At 35.6% G+C, this 21904-nt stretch overlaps 1 protein-coding gene across 2 annotated transcripts in view; it reads left to right on the top strand.

Annotated features, from left to right (window-relative positions):
* IQGAP2 (IQ motif containing GTPase activating protein 2) overlaps positions 1-21904 on the top strand; it is a 391728-nt gene that overhangs the window by 303354 nt on the left and 66470 nt on the right. For both annotated transcript variants that reach the window (XM_020998497.1, XM_020998498.1), the window contains exons 14-17: positions 2078-2162; positions 6628-6795; positions 17207-17349; positions 20159-20320. In XM_020998497.1, coding sequence (XP_020854156.1) covers positions 2078-2162; positions 6628-6795; positions 17207-17349; positions 20159-20320 — 558 coding nt within the window. The remainder of the gene's footprint in view (positions 1-2077; positions 2163-6627; positions 6796-17206; positions 17350-20158; positions 20321-21904) is intronic.

Consider the following 21904-nt stretch of genomic DNA (forward strand, 5'->3'; position numbering starts at 1 on the left):
TCAAAATATCTGATTTGCAGTCCTAGTGAAACTGAAGTTCGGTAGAGATAAATCTATCTTGTAATCTGAATCAGGAGATAATCAAACATATGAGAGCTGATGAGATCACCAAGTAAGAGCATTAAGGAAAAAGAAAAGAGGGCCCAAAACAATACCTAAAAATACTTTGGGGGGAATATTCACAATTAGCTGCCAAGTCATAGATGGAAACCCAGCAAGAGAAACTGAGGGGCTGTTGGACAGGAGAACAACCAAAAGAATAGTCATGAAAACCCAGAAAAAATACAGTATCCAAGAAGAGATGGTGGTTTACAGTGTCAGACCCTTCTCTGCTTTTTTTTTCTCTTTGCCAAAATCCATAGCTCAAGATCTAATAACAAACTTAGTTGGTGAAGTGTTCTCATCAACACCAAGCCACCAACTGGCTTATTTAGAAAATGCTTTCTAGACATCTCTTTTTCACACACCCCCTTGTTTTATGTGCCTTCCTTTTCTGGTGTGCCAAACCTCTGTATTTCTACCTACTCTTCCCTCCAAAAAAAAAAAAAAACACCTTACCAAAACTAGCTTCCTCTTGATAAAACTGGCTAATATGGGTAGAAGGGTCTGGACCTTAGCTTCCTCATCTATAAAATGAAGCAGCTGGAATAGGTGGCATCCACAGTGCCCTCCAAGTCTAAACCTTCTATTCTAGGACCATATTTGGTAACAGATTAGATCTCGACAAGTACTTCAAAGTCATTTAGACCAACCTCTTCATTTTATAGATCAGGAAACAGGATCAAAGATTCCTGAGAGAGCCAGTATCTGAACCTAGAGTCTCTGACTTCCATCACTCTTTCCCTTGAACCTTTGCCTGGATCTCTTTCTTCAATCATTTCCTCCCCATTTGTTCATTCAGCAAACATTTTATTAAGTTTCTACCATGTTGAAGACCCTGCTCTTGGCAGTAGGAATATGAAGATATAAGGGTCTTATTTCTTCCCTTCCCAGCCCATCACATCCTTTTGAAGTAGATGATGAAGAAATTGAGAGTCAGAAAGATTACAGAACGGATTTTTTAAAAAATTTTTTTTTCAGAATGGATTTTAGCCTAAGAAATGAGGAAGGGATTTTGAAGGTCATCTAATTCAAATTCCTCATGTTTAACAGATATGGAAAGACAGGCTAGGATCAGGGGTACAGAACTTGAGGCTTTGAGGCCACATGTGACCCTCTAGATCCTCAAGTGCCCTTTAACTGAATCCAAACTTCACAAAACAAATTCCCTTCATAAAAGGATTTGTTCTTGGACTGGGTCAAAAGGCCATGCCAGAGGACCTAGAAGGCCACAGGTGGCCTTGAAGCCACAGGTTCCCACCTCTGGGCTAGGCAAACTTGTCCAATATAACTTGACAAATGGCAGAATCTAAGTCCGAGCCCATGTCCTCTCACTGCAAATCCAGCATCTTTCCATTTTACTGTGCTCCTGAAGCACCTTGCCCAATAACAAGATAGTTTGGGGTTGGGGGATGGGGGAGGTGGGAGTGCTGAATGAGTACAGAGTTAGACATGAGTGATTAACCTACCCTGCTGCGAGTTCATGGAAGTTTTATCTCATTAGAGTTCTTGATGTTAAACTATGGTGACAGCCAAAATTATTTTATTTCTTGTACATATTCCTTTTTTGGAGCTGTCAAGGGGATTAGAGAAAACGTGTAGTCTTCCATCTTGCTAGTCACATCACTCCTCTGTAAGTTCATCTTCAGTTACTAGTATTCACTTCAAATTTGAGGTCCACCAGTGGTTTGGTACGTCTCTAGAAAAAGAAGGGTTTGCTGGTTTCCCTAGAGACACGCACAATCCTACGTGAATGCCGCTTTGTAAAGTTGTCGTGTTTATTGCACCAGCTAATCAACCATCAGCTCTGCCATAAAGTTGTATAGCATACCCACTCTCTTATAATAGGTAAGTGTCTGGTAACTCAGAAGACTGTAAAGTAGAAATAGTTTAATAAATTATTTGACTGCTGAGAAAGCAGTTACTCCTCTATAATGTTACTCATTTGTCTTTTCTTTCTATTAATACTTTTTTCCAGACTGATCAACCTCAAGATCTTTTGGGGCAAGAAATACAGGCAGGAATAGACTATGCCAACCTGGATATGGTCCAGGTAAACAAAAGTAAGCATCTCTCTATTTGGTTTGATATAGACTACCTTATTCTTATGTGTGCCTTCTATTGTTTATGTTCTCCATTTCTGGACAGGTCTGTCTGAAATATATTTCCACTCATTTCCAGCCGCTGTTTTGTTATATTATTTTAAATAATTCAGGACTATCCCCAGAAAAGCTCAGAATACTGATTTGTTTTGTTTCTATTTGAGATTCAACTCCAAGTTTTCTTTGTTTCTCTCCTTCCTCCCCTCCTCTACCTCCATCCCTCTCTCTTTCTTCTTCCCTGTTTTCCTCCCTCTCTCCCTTCTTTCCTTCCTTCATTCCACCCATCCATCCTTCTATATCCACTTCTAGAACTTTTTTTGAAGTTATCACATTTCTACCCTTTAAATCTTCCTCCTTCCCACTATCTTCCATGACAAAAGAATAGAAAACATTTGCTTTCAATTGTCTTATGGAAGGAATTATATGATGATACAAAAAGAAAAAAAACCTGTCATTTCACTCGTGTAAGTGAAAATAAACCTCATAACACTTCATTAACCCATCTTAAATGACATAATTAAAGATCCATTCTATTTTATCAAATTGTCATCTGATGAAATGGCTTAATTTTGCATCCCAGATGTATTTTAAACTTGAAAAATATCAAACACCCATGGTTTGCATCTGTTTCTTATTTTCTTAGACTGGAACAAATATGTGTATTTCTCCAACCTGAACTTTTCCACCCTTGGTGGAAATGTTAATGTCTTCCTTTCCTGCAGACCTAGACGAAAACAGAAATAAAGCATTTGGTACATGAGATAGGAGCATATGGGAAAATTTATGATATATGTAGAAAATGAATATCTCATACATTCCAAACCCCTTAGAAAGTATAAAGCAAGTTATAATGAAGGCACAGAAAGAAGGTAAAATGGTCAAGATTTTATTTTTCAGAGCAAACTTGCTTTAAAATGTTGTTTTGTGCTTTTATTTCAACTTCTGTTTAACTCTGGTCCACAAATACTAACATACCTTTAGATCTTACAATGAGGCCTCTCATTCCTTAGACTATTAAGGAAACTATAGGTATAGAATGCTGCATATGTAGTCTGACTGTTACTTTGGGTTGGTTCTGCTTAACTCTTTTTCTTTGTTAAAAGGGAGGGATTACATATTATTATCATAAAAACCATCAACTTTTTTATTGAATAAGATCGAATAGATAATAATTTTTGTCTTGAGATACATATGTATTTGTGGACAAGTTTTGCATTGTTTTAGAACCATATTCTTGAATTATGTTGTTCAGAGTATGATTTTTTAAGGTACAACATCCATATCTGGCCTCCATAGATTAGAATTTCCTCTGTGTGTGTGTGTGTGTGTGTGTGTGTGTGTGTGTATGTGTTTAGCAACAAGGAATTTATTCATTTTGGAAAACATTCTTTTTGTCCAGATTTAAAACAGATTCTGGTCATATGGCCCAAGCAATAATCCACTTATAGATAATCCAAGAAAGGGTATTATCTTGGCCCATATATTTTTACCACAAGCCAGATTTTTTAAAAGGCAAATAATGTAGCCACCCCGGTTTCCTGTTTCTAAGCTTATAATTCTTTAAACTGAGAAATCAAGTTCTCCATTCTCCATAGCAGGCTTATTTCTGTATTTGATTTAGAATTATATTTATATTTATTTTATACAAATAAAGTTAGATGGAAATAATTAGAGAAGTATTAGTCATTCATGGGTAAGCTAAGCCAATATAATAAAAAATAACAATTCTATCTAAACCCGCTTATTCAGTACCATCCCAACTAAGCTACCAAAAAAATATTTTCTTGAGCAAGAAAAAAAATAACAATGTTCACTTGGAAGAACAAAAGGTCAGTAATATCAAAGGAATTAATGAAAAAAAAAGTAAAGAGGGAGGCTAGGAGTATCAGATCTTACATTGTATTATAAGACAGTAATTATCAAAACTAGTACTACCTAAGGAATAGAATGGTGAATCAGTGGAACAGAGACATACAATGCATAGTAATAAATGGTTATAGTAACCTTGTGTTTGTTAAACATAAATATCTAAGCTTTTGAGATAAGAACTCACTATTTGGTAAAAATTTCTGGGAAAATTGTAAAACAGTCTGGCAGAAACTAGATATAGATTAATATCTTACACTGTTTACCAAGATAAAGTCAAAATGGATACATGACCTGGACATAAAGGGAGATACCACAAGTAATTTAGAACATGAAACATATTATCTATCAAATTCATGAATAGGAAAAGAATTTATGAATAAATAAGAGAAAACATTATGGGATGTATTTTTGATTGCATTAAATTTTAAAAAGTTTTTGTACAAATAAAACCAATGTAACCAAGATTAGAAGGAAAACAGAAAGTGGGGAGGGGAGATTTTTATAGCCTGTTTCTCAGAGGAAGGCCTCACGTCTCAAATATATAGAAAACTGAGTCAAATTTACAAAAACAACTTATTCCCCAATTGATAAATATTCAAAAGATATGAACAGACAATTTTTGAAAGAAGAAGAAATCAAAGCTCTCTATAGTCATATAAAAAATGCTCCAAGTCATTATTGATTAGAGAAGTGCAACAGAAGAACAATGCAAGGAAATCAGTTTTGTTTCTAGGAAAGCAACGAAAACAGTGATATTTTGTACTTGACATGTTTCTTGACTGCTCTTTTCGCATCATTATCTGTGATTATATTTTTTTTAATTTTCTTTTGTTGAAAAAGGAGTAAGCTTGTATTTTCTGGAAAATGGACATCATACAGAAAAACTTATTCCTCGATAATGCTGGGTAAATAAAACGTTGCTACATATAAGAAATCAAAGTGCCACAATTTTTTAAATTCCATTTTAGGAGAAAAAAAAGTTCACATCATGAATAACAGGGCCAGCCTTAAAGTTGGGAAGACATGGGTTTAAATGTTGCCTCTGACAGTACTAGTTGTGTTGTGCAGACAAGTCATTTTACCCCTCAGTGTTTGTTACAGAAGATATTTTGAATTTATCAATGGAGGGAGTTTCCACACTGGGAATTACCCACAATGATGAAATTGCAGTTCTAAACCCCCCAAAAAAGTTTTTCAAATTTTCTCTGGGTTTGAATGTGGCTATCTGATTCAGTGCCCATGCTGAGACTAATTCTTTGCCATTTTCTATTGCCTCTTTTTTTTCTCTCAAACTATTAGCCTCTTTTCTTATCTATAACTTTCTCCTTCAGCTCTTTTCTTTGCTTCCTACAAAGCCCATCTTCAGCAAGCTTTCCCTGAATGAGAACAGAGTATTTTTTTCCTCTTTTATCCAATTTAATGTTGAATCAATTTAAACAAAAAACCATGAAGAGTCTTTCCCATTCTTATTTAGAAGCTTAATTCTTACCATGACCATGTTGTGCTCTACCAGACACGTCCCTATAGAATGGGTGACATTCTCTATATATCTCTGCTTTAGTATATTATATTACAAATTCTCTAGGTTATGGACTTTTATAAATGTTGTGAGTTATTTGGCATTCTAATCTATTTCATATTGAAATAGTACTGCTTTACTCATTTACATATTTTAAATAAATACCAACTATATATATGGGAACTATGTTCCTATCTCTTTTATCCTTAACTTATAAAATGGTCCTTTCTTTTGTTATCCTCACATTGGGTTTGATGTTTCAGAGTATTGTGCCCTCAATATGATGAAACACACAAAACTGAAATGAGCTAAAATGTCTTTTAGGGAAAAACTAGTCCCCAAGTTATCTGGTTAACAATGTACATGAACAAATTGTTTCCTGCCTAGAACGTCTGCTAGAATATTTACCTAAGATATATGCACAGCAATATCCGTGTATGATATGCTTGTTATATGGAGCAGAGACATCTCGGACCCTGAATTTTGCACGAGAGACATAAATATAGAGAATATTTATGACATTTTCAGTAGCTGTTCTAGTGTTCTACACAGTGGGCATTCCAATTTTGATAAAGTAGTTAACTGGGTTGGGGTCCAGATTTGTTGTTTGAGTTCATCAGAGCCCATTTTAATGCATTGTTTTACCTTATAGGATGGTCTCTAAATGTGACCAGGAAAGAATATTAATTTTTTGATGAAAAATCCAATATTCCTCATAGTCTAACAATATCTAATTTGTCTGGCACCTACAGTAGAGGGTGACTGATTGGTGACCTACTTCTGTATTCCATGAATTTTGTAGAGAAGATGTATGGAATGTTCTCCATCACCAAAGACTAAGATCATTGTCTGCTACTAAAGGGTTTTCTAAATTAGTTCTGTCACTAGAAAGTTTACTAAACTAATTCTGTTACTAAGGGGTTGATTTTTATCTTTACATATCCTTGTATACTCTCTTCTTTGAAGAAAAAATATCCATTAATTGGAATCTTGTTGTTTTTTTGTTTGTTTTATTTTGTTTTTGTTTTTGTCGCTCAGGCGCTGCTACAGTATCTAAAATAAATCAGTTTTTGGAGAATGAAGACAAAGAAAATTTACTGGAAGTGCTACAATCTAGCTATTCAGAAGCAAGACAAATGATCGCCCTGCATGCTAAAGATTACTATCAAAAGCTTTTTGAAGCTAAGAAGCAGAAGTCATTTGGAGGTAAACCTACTATTCCTTAAGAAGCAAAAGTAGATTGCTTGATGTGTTCTTTGAGTTATCCTTCTTGTAACAAGATTAATTCAATACTGATAATAATAACTTGGTATCTATATAGGCTTTAAATAAAGTCTGTAGATCACATTACATAGAATGCCTCATTCGAACCTAATAACAAGTCTATAAAGTAGTTATCACATATGTTGTTATCTATAAAAATGACCATCTGGCAGTGAAGGCAACTGAGCTTCAGAAATGTTACATGGTCACAAGGCTCGTAAGTATTAAGAGATTAGAATACTAAAATATTCCTGGCTCCAAATCCAGAAACCTCTCAATTTCCCTTGCCCAGATCATACTCAGTCCCTCTTGAAACCAATGGCACATATTTGCAAAAATCACCTTTGAAAAAACTCCTTTGAACCTGTTTTTCTTCTTTTCCTGTAAAGTGAAGGGATTGCGTTTAACAATTGCCTAGCTCTCTTGTAACTCCCTGTTAGAGAGTTTCTTGATTTGGGGTTCAGGAACTTTAAAAAAAATGTATTTTTTGATAACTGCATTTCAGTATAATTGGTTTCCTTTGTGATACTATGTGCTTTATTTCATGCATTGAAAAATATTATACTCAGAAGAGATCCATAGGCTTCACCAGATGCCAAAAGAGTTCATGACAAAAATGAAAAACTTATGTTCTATAATAACAATAGTAATAACTCATAATAGTAATAATAAGAATTAAATAAGAATTTGCAGAAAGCTTTGAGGTTTGCAAAGCACTTTACTCATGTTATCTCATTTGTCCTCACAACTACTGCACAAGGCAGATGCTTTTGTTATTCTTATTTTACAGATAAGGAAACTGAGGCTCAGAATGGCTAAGTGATTTGCCTAGGATAACACAGCTTCTGAGGCAGGTTTTGAACTTAGATCTTCTTGACTCTGAGTGTGGCACTCTATTTACTGTACCATACAGCTTCCTCAGTAAATATTAGGCTAGCATTAGGAATAGCCACAGAATAGAATGAAATTGATAGTCCAGTATATTCCCTATGCCTCCTTTGTTATTTCACCTTAGGATGATAAAATTTGTTGGAACAGAGGGGAAAGAGACAAATATTATAGGAATAAATCTTTATGAGTACGTCAGGCTTTAGGAAAAATTCCACTAACTCTATGCATTTTCAGACTCTGCTTGTAATTATAAACTTATTTCCAGCCTTCCCTTAATGATCTTTTCTTGGTACACTTAGAGACCATTCCTTCCTAAGTAGTGGCTTTCCTCCCCGAAAGGGCAGGGAACGCCTTTTATTGGTTAGAAAAAGTGAATGTCTTTCTCCTCTTCCATCACCAGTGATCTGAGTCTGCCCTCATTTATAGACAGACAGCATGAGTTTAAAAAGTACAACTGAAAGGTTACAAACATAAAATAACTGTTTTGCTTTAGAGACTCAACTTGAAGGTGTGCACATTTCTGGAAGATGAGAAAATGTTTGTCTAGGACTTCCTCATTTTAACTCTCTCTAGTCATTTTGCTTGTTCACTGTAGGCCTACACCTAAGGCTATTTCTTAAGTGATTGACACCTACATATCCTGACTGACCTGTTCTTAAAAGCCAGGCAATGTGCTAGGGACTTGCTTTTCCCAGTCTGTCATGTCTGACCTTAAACTAACTAAATAAAACAAACAAATCAATCAAATTAAATAAATAAAATATTTTGAAATAAATATAAAAAAATACATAAAATAAATTAGCAACATGGTATTTTTACTTGTCTCTGATCATTTACCTGCTGTGATATAATGGGAGGGCTTTCCTAGGTCAATAGAGGTATACTCTAATTCATCAACCTTTCTGCTCCGCTGACATCTCACCAAGGATAACTAAGGCCAGTTTTGTATACTTTCTCTCTCCTACCTATGAGGATCCTTTGTGGTATATAGAAAATGCCATTCTTTAAAACCACAACAATTACTTGTCAGCATCACAAATAAACGTAACCATATGATACATTTTAGTGTAGTATAACATATAAAAACATTGGTAGTTTTTTCATCCATGCCTCTTTGAAGATAGGCATACTTATTTGCCTGGGCTTTATAGAGGGCAGTGCATCATATCAAATGAGCTGTAGAATGTATATAGGGCTCCCATGCATACATATACGTGTGTGTGTGTGTGTGTTTGTGTGTGTGTATATATATGTCTATGTGTGTGTGTATCTATATGTATACATATTGGGGAAAGAAGCTTATAAAACCAGCTCAAAAATTCTTTGAGTGTTCTCATAACTTAAATTATGATCAACGATATTGCTGATTATAATTCCAATAGCCTGATGATGTCATACACCCTATCTTGTGGGAAAGACACAATAGCCCTATCATGAGGTACAGAATAACCTAGGCTAGAGAGCTGCTGACTTCTAGTCCAGTTCTGTATCTGTGTCCTATGACATTCAGGGCTGGTTTCCAAATATGGACTATAATTCATAAATTTGTTTTGGGGTTGTTTTTTTAGCATTTAATTTTTCACAAGTTACATGTCAAGAACATTTTTAGCATTCATTTTTACAAGATTCTGAGTTCCAAATTTTTCTCTCTCCCTCCCTCCCATCCCTTCTGTCTTTTGAAAATGGTAAGCAATTTGATATAGTTTACATATGTGTTATCATGTAAAAACACATTTCCATATTCGTTGCAGTTGTGAAAGAAAAAATAGATGAAAAGGTAAAAAAAAAACAGTGAGAGAGAATAAAGCAAGTGAAAAAAAAACATGCTTTGATCTATATTCAGAGTCCATCAGTTTATTATGGGGATATGGATGGCATTTTCTTTCGCGAGTCCTTTGTACTTGTCTCAGATCGTTGTGTTACTAAGAAGAGCTGAGTCATTCATGGTTGATCATTAAACAATGTTGCTGATACTGTATATAATGTCAAGTCTTTACAGGATTTTCTGAAATCTGGCTGTTCATAATTTCTTATTGCACAATAAATAGTATTTCATTACATTCACATACCCCAGCTTGTTCAGCTATTCCCCAATTAATGGGTATACCCTCAATTTCCAATATTTTGCCACCATGAAAAGGGCTGCTTTAATATTTTAATATTTTCCTGTTTTATGATCCCTTTGGGATACAGACCTAGCAGCGGTATTGCTATATCAAAGAGTGCGCACAGTTTTGTGCCCTATGGGCATAGTTCTGAATTGCTCTCCAGAATGGTTGGATCAGTTCACAACTCCACCAACAATGCATCAGTGTCTAAATTTTCCCACATCCTATCCAACATTTATCCTTTTTCTTTTTTTTTTTGTCATATTAGCTAATCTGGTAGGTATGAAGTGGTATCTCAGAATTGTCTTAATTTGCATTTCTCTAATCAAAAGTGATTTAGAGCACTTCTTCCTATGACTATAGATAGTTTTGATTTCTTGATCTGAAAACCATTTATTCATATTCCTTGACCATTTAACAGTTGGGGAAAGGCTTTTATTCCTATAAATTTGATTCAGTTCTCTATATATTTGAGAAATGAGGCCTTTATCAGAGATATTTAATGTAAAGATTGTTTCCCAGCTTTCTGCATTCCTTCTAATCTTGGTTGCATTGGTTTTGTTTGTTCAAAAGTTAATTTAATATAATCAAAATTATCTACTTTACATTTTTAATGTTCTCTATCTCTTGTTTGGTCATGAATTCTTCCGCTCCCTATAGACAAGTAGACTATTCCTTGCTTTTTTAATTTGCTTATGGTGTCACCCTTTATGTCTAAATCACACACCCATTTTGACTTTATCTTGGTATATAATGTGAGATGTTGGTCTATACCTAGTTTGTGTCCTATTGTTTTCCAGTTTTCCAAGCAGTTTTTGTCAAATAATAAGTTCTCCCTAAAGCTGGGGTATTTGGGTTTACCAAATACTAGGTTACTATGGTCATTGACTATTGTGTCTTGTGTACTTAATTTATTCCACTTATCCACTGCTCTGTTTCTTAGCCAGTACCACATAGTTTTGATGATCACTGCTTTATAATATAGTTTGAGATCTGGTATTGCTAGGGCCATCTTGGTGTTTTTGTTTTTGTTTTTTCATTAATTCTTTTTATATTCTTGACCTTTTATTCTCCCATATGAATTTAGTTGTTATTTTTTCTAGCTCTGTCAAATAATTTTTTGGTACTTTGATTGGTATGGTACTGAAAAGGTAAATTAGTTTAGGCAAAATTGTCATTTTTATTATGTTGGTTTGGCCTACCCATGAGCAATTGATATTTTTCAATTGTCTTGATCTGACTTTATTTGTGTGAAAAGTGTTTTATAATTGTGCTCATATAATTCCTGGGTTTTTCTTGGCAGGTAGACTCCTAAGTATTTTATATTGTTTACAGTTATTTTAAATGGAATTTCTCTTTCTATTACTTGCTGCTGGGCTTTATTGGTCATATAAAGAAATGCTGATGATTTATGTGGGTTTATCTTATATCCTGCAACTTTGCTAAAGTTGTTAGTTATTTCAAGTAATTTTTTAGTTGATGTTCTAGGGTTCTCTAAGTATACCATCATATCATCTGCAAAGAGTGATGTTTTTTTTCCTTATTGCCTATCCTAATTCCTTCAATTTCTTTTTCTTCTATTATTGCTATAGCTAACATTTCTAATACTATATTACATAATAGTAGTGATAATGGGCATCCTTGCTTTACCCTTGATCTTATTGGGAAAGCTTCTAGCTTATCTCCATTACAAATAATGCTTGCTGATGGTTTTAGATAGATACTGCTTATCATTTTAAAGTATACTCCCTTTATTCCCATGCTCTCTAGTCTTCCTAATAGGAATGGGTGCTGTATTTTGTCAAAAGTCTTTTTAATATCTATTGAGATAATCATATGATTTCTGTTGATTTTCTTATTGATATGGTCAATTATATTGATAGTTTTCCTAATATTGAACCAACCTTACATTCCTGGTATAAATCTCAACTGGTCACAATGTATGGTCCTTGTGATATGTTGCTGTGATTGCCTTGCTAGTATTTTGGTTCAAAATTTTTGTATCGATATTCATAAGGGGAATCTGTTTCAGCTCTTGCTGGTTTAGGTATAAGCACCATATTTGTGTCATATAAGGAGTTTGGTAGGATTCCTTCACCTGTTTTTCCAAATAGTTTATGTAGTATTGAAATTAGTTGTTCTTCAAATGTTTGGTAGAATTCACTCAAGGACCCATCTGGCCTTGGGATTTTTTCCTAGGGAGTTCATTAATGCTTTATTCTATTTCTTTTTCTAAGATGAGATTATTTAAGCACTCTATTTCTTGATTTGTTAATCTAGCTAATTTGTATTCTTATAAATATTCATCAATTTTGCTCAGATTGTTAGATTTATTGGCATATAATTGGGCAAAATCTTTCCTAATGATTGTTTTAATTTCTTCTTCATTGATGGTGATTTTACTCTTTTCATTTTTGATACTGGATATTTGGTTTTCTTCTTTTTTTTTTAACTAAACTAACCAATGACTTATCTATCTCATTGGGTTTTTTTCCCCATAAAACCAGCTCCCAGATATATTTATTAGCTCAATAGTTTTTTTTTTAGCTTTAATTTTCAGGATTTCCAATTTGGAGCTCAATTAAGGGTTTTAAATTTCTTCTTTTTTTAGTTGCATGCCCAATTCATTGATCTGTTCTTTTTCTACTTTGTTGATGTAAAATTCCCCCTAAGTACTTCTTTAGCTGCATTCTACAAATTTTGGTGTGTTGTCTCATTGTTGTCATTCTCTTTAATGAAATTATTGTTTCTGTGATTTGTTCTTAGATCCACTCATTCTTTAGGATTAAATTATTTAGTTTCCAATTAATTTTTAACCATTTCCACTGCCCTTTGTTGAATGTAATTTTTATTACATTATGATATGAAAAGAATACATTTACTATTTCTGCCTTTTTACATTTGATTTTGAGGTTTTTATGCCCTGTTGCATGGTCAATTTTTGTGTAGGTGCCATGTGCTGCTGAGAAAAATGTATATTCCTTTCTGTTCCCATTTAGTTTTCTCCAAAGGTGCATCATATCTAACTTTTTTTAATATTCTGTTTACCTCCTTTGTTTCTTTCTTGTTTAGTTTTTGGTTGAATTTGTCAAATTCTGAGAGGGGACAGTTGAGGTCCCCCCATTAATATGGTTTTGCTGTCTATTTCTTCCTGTAACTCACTTGATTTCTCCTTTAAGAATTTGTATGCTATACCACTTGGTGCATATATGTTTAGTATCAATATTGCTTCATTGTCTATGGTGCCTGTTAGCAATATGTAGTTTCCTTCCTTATCTCTTTTAATTAGGTCTAATTTTGCTTTTACGTTGTCTGAGATCAGGATTGCTACCCTTGCTTTTTTTTACTGCAGCTGAAGCATAATAGATTCTGTTCTAGCCCCTTACCTTTACTCTGTGTGTGTCTCTCTGCTTCAAGTTGTTTCTATTTTTTGTTTGGTGGTTTGGTTTTTTTTTTATTTGTTTGTTTGTTTTTGCAATTGGAGTTAAGTGACTTGCCCAGGGTCACACAGCTAGTAAGTGTCAAGTGTTTGGTCTGAGGCCAGATCTGAACTCAGGTCCTCCTGACTTCAGGGCCAATGCTCTATCCACTGCACCACCTGGTTGCCCCTTCAGATATGTTTCTTGTAAAATATATATTGTAGGATTCTAGTTTTTGATCCACTCTACTATCCACTTCTGTTTTATGGGAGAGTTTACCCCATCCGCATTATAGTTAGGGTTACTATTTCCCTCCATCCTATTCTTCTTCCTGTCTGTCTTCTCTCTCCTTTCACCCTTTCCCTCCTTACCAGTGTTTTGCTTCTGTCTTACCACCTCCCCTGATCTGCCTCCCTTCTGTCAATCCTCTCTTTACTTGATGATCTCCACTCTTACTTCCCTGTTGGGTAAGATAAATTTCTATATTATTCCCTCTTTGAGCCAATGCTTATGAGAGTAAGACTCAAGAGATACTCATTGCCCATCCTCCCATTTTCCTCTCCACTGTAATAGGCCTTTTGTACCTCTCTTTGTGTGAAATAATTTACCCCATTCTACCTTTTCCTTCCTTCTGCTCCTATTGTACTTCTCTTTTCATACCTTAAATTTTTTTATATCATTCCCTCAAATTTACCTTATACCTGTACCCTCTGTCTGTGTATATTCCTTCTAACTGTATTATTAGTGATACTGTTTTAAGAATTACAGGTATCATCTTTCCTTGGGGATGTAAATAGTTTAACTCCATTTAACCTGTTTATGCTTCTCTTGGGTCTTGATATTGGAGTTCAAATTTTTGGTTGAAATGCTTCTATTTCATTGAATAACCATTTTAAAAAATTAATGCTTAATTTTGCCGGCTAAGTGATTCTTGGTTGTTATCCTAGCTCCTTTGCCTTCCAGAATATCATGTTCCATGATCTTTTTTAATCTTGCAGCTGCCAAGTCCTGTGTAATCCTGATTGTGACCCCCCCATATTTGAATTGTTTCTTTCTAGCCACTTGTAGCATTTTTTCCTTGACCTGATAGTTTTGAAATTTGGCTATAATATTTCTTGGAGTTTTTATTTTGGGATCTCTTTCCTGCAGTGATCAGTGGATTCTTTCAATGCCTATTTTGCCCTCTGCTTCCAGGGCATCAGGGCAATTTTCCTTGATGATTTCTTGAAAGATACTGTCCAGGTCCTCCTTTTGTTTTGTTCTGTTTTGTTTCAGTTTTTTTTTTTTTTATTTTTGGCAGTTGGGATTAAATGACTTGCCCAGGGTCACACAGCTAGTAAGTGTCAAGTGTTTGGTCTGAGGCCAAATTTGAACTCAGGACCTCCTGACTTCAGGGCCGGTGCTCTATCCACTGTGCCACCTAGCTGCCCCAGGTCCTCCTTTTGATTATGGCTTTCAGGTAGTCCAATGATTCTGATATTGTTTCTCCTAGATCTATTTTCTAGGTCAATTGTTTTTCCTATGAGATACTTTATTTTTTCTTCCATTTTTTCATTGTTTTGATATTTTTTTTTATTCTTGATATCTCATAGAATCATTAGCTTCCACTTGACCAGTTTTGACTTTTAAGTTATTTTCCTCACTTAGCTTTTCTACTTTATTTTGTATTTGGCCAGTTGTGCTTTTTAAGTTGTTTTCATCAGTGGATTTTTGTATTTCCTCTTCCATTTAGCCAATTGTACTTTTTAAGCAATTGTTTTCTTATTCCAAGCTCTTTTGTTGACTCTTTCACCATAATTCTCTTGCATTGCTCTCATTTCTTATCCCAATTTTTCTTCTACCTCTTTTATGTGATTTTCAAGCTCCTTTTTGAGGTTCTGAGTTTTTTGAGTTCTTTCTGGGCTTGAGACCATTTCCTGTTTTTTGTTGGGGTTTTGTCCATAGCTGTTTATTGTTATTGTTGTTGTTTTAGGCAATTGGGATTAAATGACTTACCCAGGGTCACACAGCTAAACAAGTGTCAAGTGTTTGGTCTAAAGCAGGATTTGAACTCAGCAACTCCTGACTTCAGGGCTGGTGCTCTATCCATTGCACCACCTAGCTGCCCCTTTGCCCACAGGTGTTTGACGTTGTTGTCCTCTCCTGAGTTTGTGTCTCGGTCTTCCCTGTCACCATGACTTTCTGTGGTGGGATTCTGGTTTTTTGTTTGTTTTTTGTTATTGTTGTTTGTTCTGCTCGTCTGTTTTTTGGCCTTTTTCCTTTCTTTTAAATTTGATCTCTGTTCCCAGGGTGGAAGGGGCTCTGTCTCAGGCTCCTTGTGCCAGTGGCTGCAGGCCCTGCCTTTTTACCTAGTGGTACACTGGTCTTGCCCTGAGGCCCACAGGGGACCCTTGTGTCTGATGCCTGTATTATGGGGATGAGGGTGGGGTGGTGGTTGGCTGGTGCTGTTGGAAGCCATAGGGATGTGACATCTTACCTCATGAGGTGTTTCTGCATTTCCCAGGGATTCACTGAAGCACCTGGTGGTCTGGCCACTTGGAGGTGCCTGTTTGCCCTGGGCTGTGCTGAAGCATGTGGAGGTCTGGCCTACTTTCTCATCCTAACTCATGGATTTCCAAACTGCTTAAGCCTCCTTTCTGAGAGTATCAAGAAACAAATATTTAAATGATTTGGAACAGATAAGTTAAAAGCCATTTTCACTACCTTCTCATTTAACATGCCTAATTAAGCCTGTGTGTATTTTAAGGGTAGCTGATGGCTTTCTCATAATAAAAATAATAAAAAATTATTGTACATAACACTTTACAAATATTGTCTTATTTGACCCTCACAACAATCCTGGGAGGTAGGTGCTATTGTTGTCTGCATTTCCTAGTGGAAGAAACTGAGGCAGGCAGAGGTTAGTGATTTGCCCAGGGTCACACAGTTAGTAAACATCTGAGGCTGAATTTAAAGATGGGCCTTATTGACTCCAGGTCCAACATTCTATCCGCTTCACTCAGCTGCCTTCTAATCTGCACATGCTATTTTATACTCAGAAATATTCTCTTATGGCGTCAGTATTCACTCTCATGGCAATAACCAAAATATATTTATAACATTTTTCATTATCTATCAGGATCATGGAGTAAGAAAGAGCTCTTCATTTGTTCAACAAGCATTTCTTAAGCATCTGCTTTATGCCAGGCACTATGACAGATGCTGTGAGGACAAAGAGAAAAACAAAGACAAAAATTCCCTTCCCCCCAAGAGTATATTATGAGCTCTTCAGGAAAGCCAAAGGATCAAGCAAGAAGGTTCATGCTACCAATGTTCACCTACAGAGAGTTTAGGGCATGTGGTCACTTTTCTCCTCCTCTGTTTATGCAATTTCCCCACCTCCAGCCTGTGCTGAAATCTTATCCTCACCTGCCAAAATGTAGGTTTCAGGATGAAAAATCGTTTGCACTTTTCTCTCTCCTTCTGTGGTATTCTTTCCATCTCCCCCTTCCCACCTCCCAAACCATATTGTGTGTGCAGCTTGGCTTTTGAGCATTGCAAGTAGGGGTTCTTAACTCTCAGGGGATTATAGCTATAGTTCGGAGTGTTCATGAACTTATAAGTGAAAAAAATTGCATCTTTATTTTTACTTACACCTAACTAGAATTTAGCATTTCCTTCAGTTATGTATGCAGGGAATAAATCACAATACATATTTTAGGTTTTGTTTAAATGCTAGAGAAGCCCATAAAAATAAAAAACAGTTTAAGTAGCTCCTTAGTCCACAATGAAGCTTCCTTTCACGTCAGGAGTCCGTTTCTAGCAACTATGACTAGATCATCTCAATGTTTCTCGTTAAATACTTTCTTGATATTTCATATGTTGAAGAGAGGATTACATTGCCGTTAAGTCTTCTGTCTTCATTTTCAATGGAATGTTTCCTGTTTTTGCATTTAGTGACTACGGAAGGCCCATGGCTTAAATTCACATTGCATGATATTTATAACTACTATTACAACACAGAAACAGGAGTGGGTACCTGGATTTGTCCAGAAGATTATGGAGAGAAATTATCTTGGCTGTCACAGCGTGAAATTAAGGTATGGTATGGAATTTATTTTCAGTCTCTAAAAGGACTTAGCAGAGAAGTCAATAAGGGGAGAGTCCTTGTGTTTATTTTTTTCTTTTGAAGAGGAATGGATTTTTGTTTTCTTTTGTTTTTTGAGGTAACAGGAACTACCAATAACAAATTTATTTGAGGAATCGGTATAGAGAGATATTATCCTATTACAAATGAACACACAGATTTATATTGCCTTCCTGCTCAATCCTGATCTCTTAGCATCATACCCATTTATCTAGTTTTCATTCCTATTCTATGACAAACTGTTGAGTTTGAAGAGTATATGTTTTAAGATTGGGTTTACCTATGTCACCTAGGCTGGAAGTATAGGAGCTACTCACAGGCCTTATTCCACTCTGATAAATATTGGAGCTTTAATCTGCTCTGTTTCCAATCTTCGCTGCTTCACTCTTCTTTAGATACCCCACAGGCCCCCACTCCCAGAACATGTCTAATGTAATGTGGATACCCAATAGGCTTAGCTTGCTGCAGGTCAGAACTTCCAAGTTCAAAAGCTCCACCAACTTCATCCTTCCTGTTCAGATTACAGATTTACTTCTATCTTATTCTCTCTATTACTTTCACCTTAGCCACCTTTCATATGGCAATGTTTTGGCCTGCTTTTAATGAACTAGTAAGCATTTACCCATGTCTCAATACACAGGACAGTCTTTCCAGGTCTAGGACAAATACTTCTTCCTTCATGAATCTTTCCCTGGTAATAATTCCCTTGCCTTCCTTTTCTATCCCATTCCCTGAACCATCTGGAAGTGATTTCTTCTAAACTGTTTATATTCAGTTCTTCCATTTTATCTCCTCTTCTCAGCTATTTGAAATATGGCTTATAATCATACCAGTCTCCAAAGTCTTCAGTGATTGCCTGATTTCCTGGTCTGATTTCCTTTATCTAATCCTCATCCTTCTTTCTGCAGCATTTGCCTCTGTTAGGTTGTCTTGAAATCCTGTCAAATGCTGCAGATGAACAACAACACCACTGTTAACTACCTGTATGTACTTTCTTCTTTGGATTTTCATGATGCTGCTCCACCTTCATGTCTGTCTACCCCTTTTTAGTTTCCTTTGATGGATTATCATCCATATTGTTCCCTTGAACTCTGAATATACTCCCCAAGGCTCTGTCCTAGGTCCTTTTCCTTTCTCTAACTACACTCTCTAACTTGGTGACCGCTCCCATTGTTTTAGTTATCATCTCTAAACAAATTACTCCAGATAGCTTCCTCCTTCCCTTTCTCCCTCCTTCCCTCCCTTCCTCTCTTCCTTCCTTCCTTCCCTCCTTCTCTTCCTTTCTTCCTCCCTCCCTCCCTTCCTTCCTTCCCTCCTTCTCTTCCTTTCCATTTCTTCCTTCCTACCTTCCTTCCTTCTTTCTTTTCTTCCTTCCTTCCTTCCTTCTATGTGTGTGTATATGTATGCATGTATGCATGCATGTATGTATGTATGTATGTATGTATCTATCTAGCTAGCTAGCTAGCAGTAGTCTCCTCCCTGAACTTCACTTGCACATCTTCAACTGTCTCTTGGACATTTCAAGCGGAATATCCCATAAGCATTTCATTATCAACCTGTCTAAAGCAGAATTCCCTATTTTATTTTAAACTTCCCAGCCTTGTAATCATCCTTTTATCCTCACTGTCCTTCATCAATCAAAGCCAATAAATTGTGAGGTCTTTCCCTTCCCAACATCTTTCACATCCATTAACTCCCATGGCTACCACCTTATAATATGTCCTCATCCTTTGTTTCCTGGACTATTGTAATAGCCTTCTAATTACTCAGATTGCCTCCATTCTCCAGTCCATCCTCCAGACAGCTGCCAGGGTGACATTCCTAAAGCAAAGTCTATCTGTCTCATTCCCCTCCTCAGTAAACTCCAGTGGCTTTCTGTTACCCCTAGGATTAAATACAAACTTCATTGAGGGACATTTCATATGGTCTTTAAAAAAAAAGTATAGAATAAATTCCAAATCACATTTTCAAAACTGTCCTAGTGTGTGCTTCCTTCTGAGCTTATTTCTGTTCTTTTCTGTGTATTAAAAAAAAAAACAACTTTCTTTTAATAATCTTCTTTTATGGGAGGGGAATCGTTATTGCAAACCTACTACTTTTGCTCTCTTCCCTTAACCCATCCTAATTAAAAACCAAGGAAAAACATCCTTGTAACATAAACATAATCAAACAAAATGAATTCATACACAGTGGCCATGTCCAAAAATGTGTCTTCCCGCACCTTGAGACCATTGCCTCTGTATTAGGAGATTGATAATAGTCATCCTCACTTCTTATGACTGACTCTGAAAAATAGCTAGAATATGGTAGAGCAAAAGAACTTTCAGGGAGGCTATTTTTACCAGGTATCATTGACCGATAAATAGCCAAAACATTGCCATATCAAAGGTGGCTAAGGTGAAAGTAATAGAGAGAATAAGATAGAAATAAAAATATGAAACAGTAAAGTGTTAAGTAATCTCAAGAATAAAGCAGGGCATAGAAAATTATAATAATCAGAGAATCCCCAAATCACATTGTTAGCAAGTGCTGCAAGAGGGCCATCGATCACCCTGCCTTTGAGAAAGACTCTATTTAGACCAGTTCAGAAGAATGCCTCTCTTTTCATTTCTGTAGGGGTCAGGGGAGATGTTCAGAGGAGATTCTGTGTTCCTCTTGAAGATAACCAAAGAAGAATCCATAATAATTGAGATAGAAGTCATGAAATATTCCATTTTACTTAAACTTTTATTAAGTATAACCATATAAAAATGTCTCACTAGGATCTCATTGTTAAAATGACAGAAGGCTACCTTATGGAGAAACTGTGGTCTTCCAGTGAAGATGTGGATGATTCAACACCTTTATTGGTCCATGTTAAGAAAGAATTTGAAGAAAGAAAAGCTTTCTTATGTGAACATGAACCTTCTGTGGTCAAAATACAGGTCTGTGAACTAACTGGAAAATTTTGTCATCGGTATTGAATGATTTGTTCCTGTGGTTGTCAAATTTTCTAGACACAATATTAATTTTTAAAAGTTAATTATGAGGAAAAAGCAGGGTTTTGGGGGGGAGGTTTGTGTATTTGGACCTTCCCAACCTTTGGCCAATATAGGCATCTGCTAATGTCCACTTGTGTTTGGGACTTCTAATTTGCCAGTGGGTAAGAGGATATTGTATATTCTCTGACCTCTGGTAAGAGGGGAAAAAACAGATGAGGTAGAATTACCAGCTTTCATTTCAGGATAAAAGCTTCAAGGGTGTTCCTTCCTCATTCCTAAGGTTCATAGCCTGGTACAGTGTAATGATACAGTACTATATTTGGAGTCAGAAGAGCTAGGTTCCAATTCTGATCCTACTACTTATTAACCTGTAGAACCTTGGACAAGTTATTTAACCTCTGACCCTCAGTTTCATGATCTGTGAAAATGTTGGATGGAGGAGTCCATCTGTAGTGACCTTTAGTTCTCATTCTATGATTCTGTAATCCAAAAGTCTTTACTGGAATCAGTAAGATACCAAGTTTTCATTCCTAGTCTCATAGTGACTTCTTCTTGCCTATCAAAAGGATCATCTTTTCCCCTAGCTTAGATGTGTTCTGATTTAAGTAAATTGTTGAAATCCACATCACTGAAGTATGAAAATATAATTCTGATTGTCCATCCTTCTGTTGTGAAGCTCACACATTTTTCATTTACATCTAGGGATGTTAGCAATAAAGAAATGACGTATTTGAATTCAATCCTTCTTGCCTAAAAGCTGATGCCAATCTGAAGTCAGTCTTCATTTTCTGCATTGCACTCAGAGAACACTTCTCTTCCTTCTTTTCATTAACTATTAAGTATCTTTTCCTTTGGGAGCAACAAATTATATAGAGAGACTGATCAGACGTGCCTCTCTTCAGAATGTATCAAATACATGGGCATTACCTTAGGGTGACACAGAGAAGATCTACAAACAAAAATAAACCTTTTTTTTTTCTTAAGAAATAAAGGAAGAATAATATAATTGTTGAAAAGTTTAAGGTCTGTGGCTGGATCGAGCCAATCTAATGAAGCTAGCAGTACTACCCAAATTAATCCAAAAATTTAGTGCAATATCATTCGAAATACTAATTGAGTATTTCATAGATTTAAACAAAATTACATTCTTGTGAAAGAACAAATTGATAGAATATCAAAGAAAATTATGAAGATTCCAAATTATGCTAACAGATCTCACATTATTAAATTTTTATAGTTAATATTATAAAGTCTTATTTATCTAAATTCTATCAAAAACTAGAAAAACAGGCCAATGGAACAAAGTAGATAACTGTGAAATAGAAGCAGCTGAAGTTCCATAAATTTAAGACAAAAAAACACTGGGGAAGAAGTTCATTATCAACAAAAAAAGAACTTGGTAAAAAAAAATGGAATTAAACGCTGTATACCACAATAAAATTCCAAAAGGATCAATGACCTAAATTTAAAAGAAATCATACTTAAAAATTAGAAGATAATGAAATGTTATATCTGTCACAGGAGGTC

The sequence above is a fragment of the Phascolarctos cinereus genome, unplaced genomic scaffold (genome assembly GCF_003287225.1).
Source record: "Phascolarctos cinereus isolate Bilbo 61053 unplaced genomic scaffold, phaCin_HiC Scaffold_4;HRSCAF=312, whole genome shotgun sequence".
NCBI lineage: Eukaryota > Metazoa > Chordata > Mammalia > Diprotodontia > Phascolarctidae > Phascolarctos > Phascolarctos cinereus.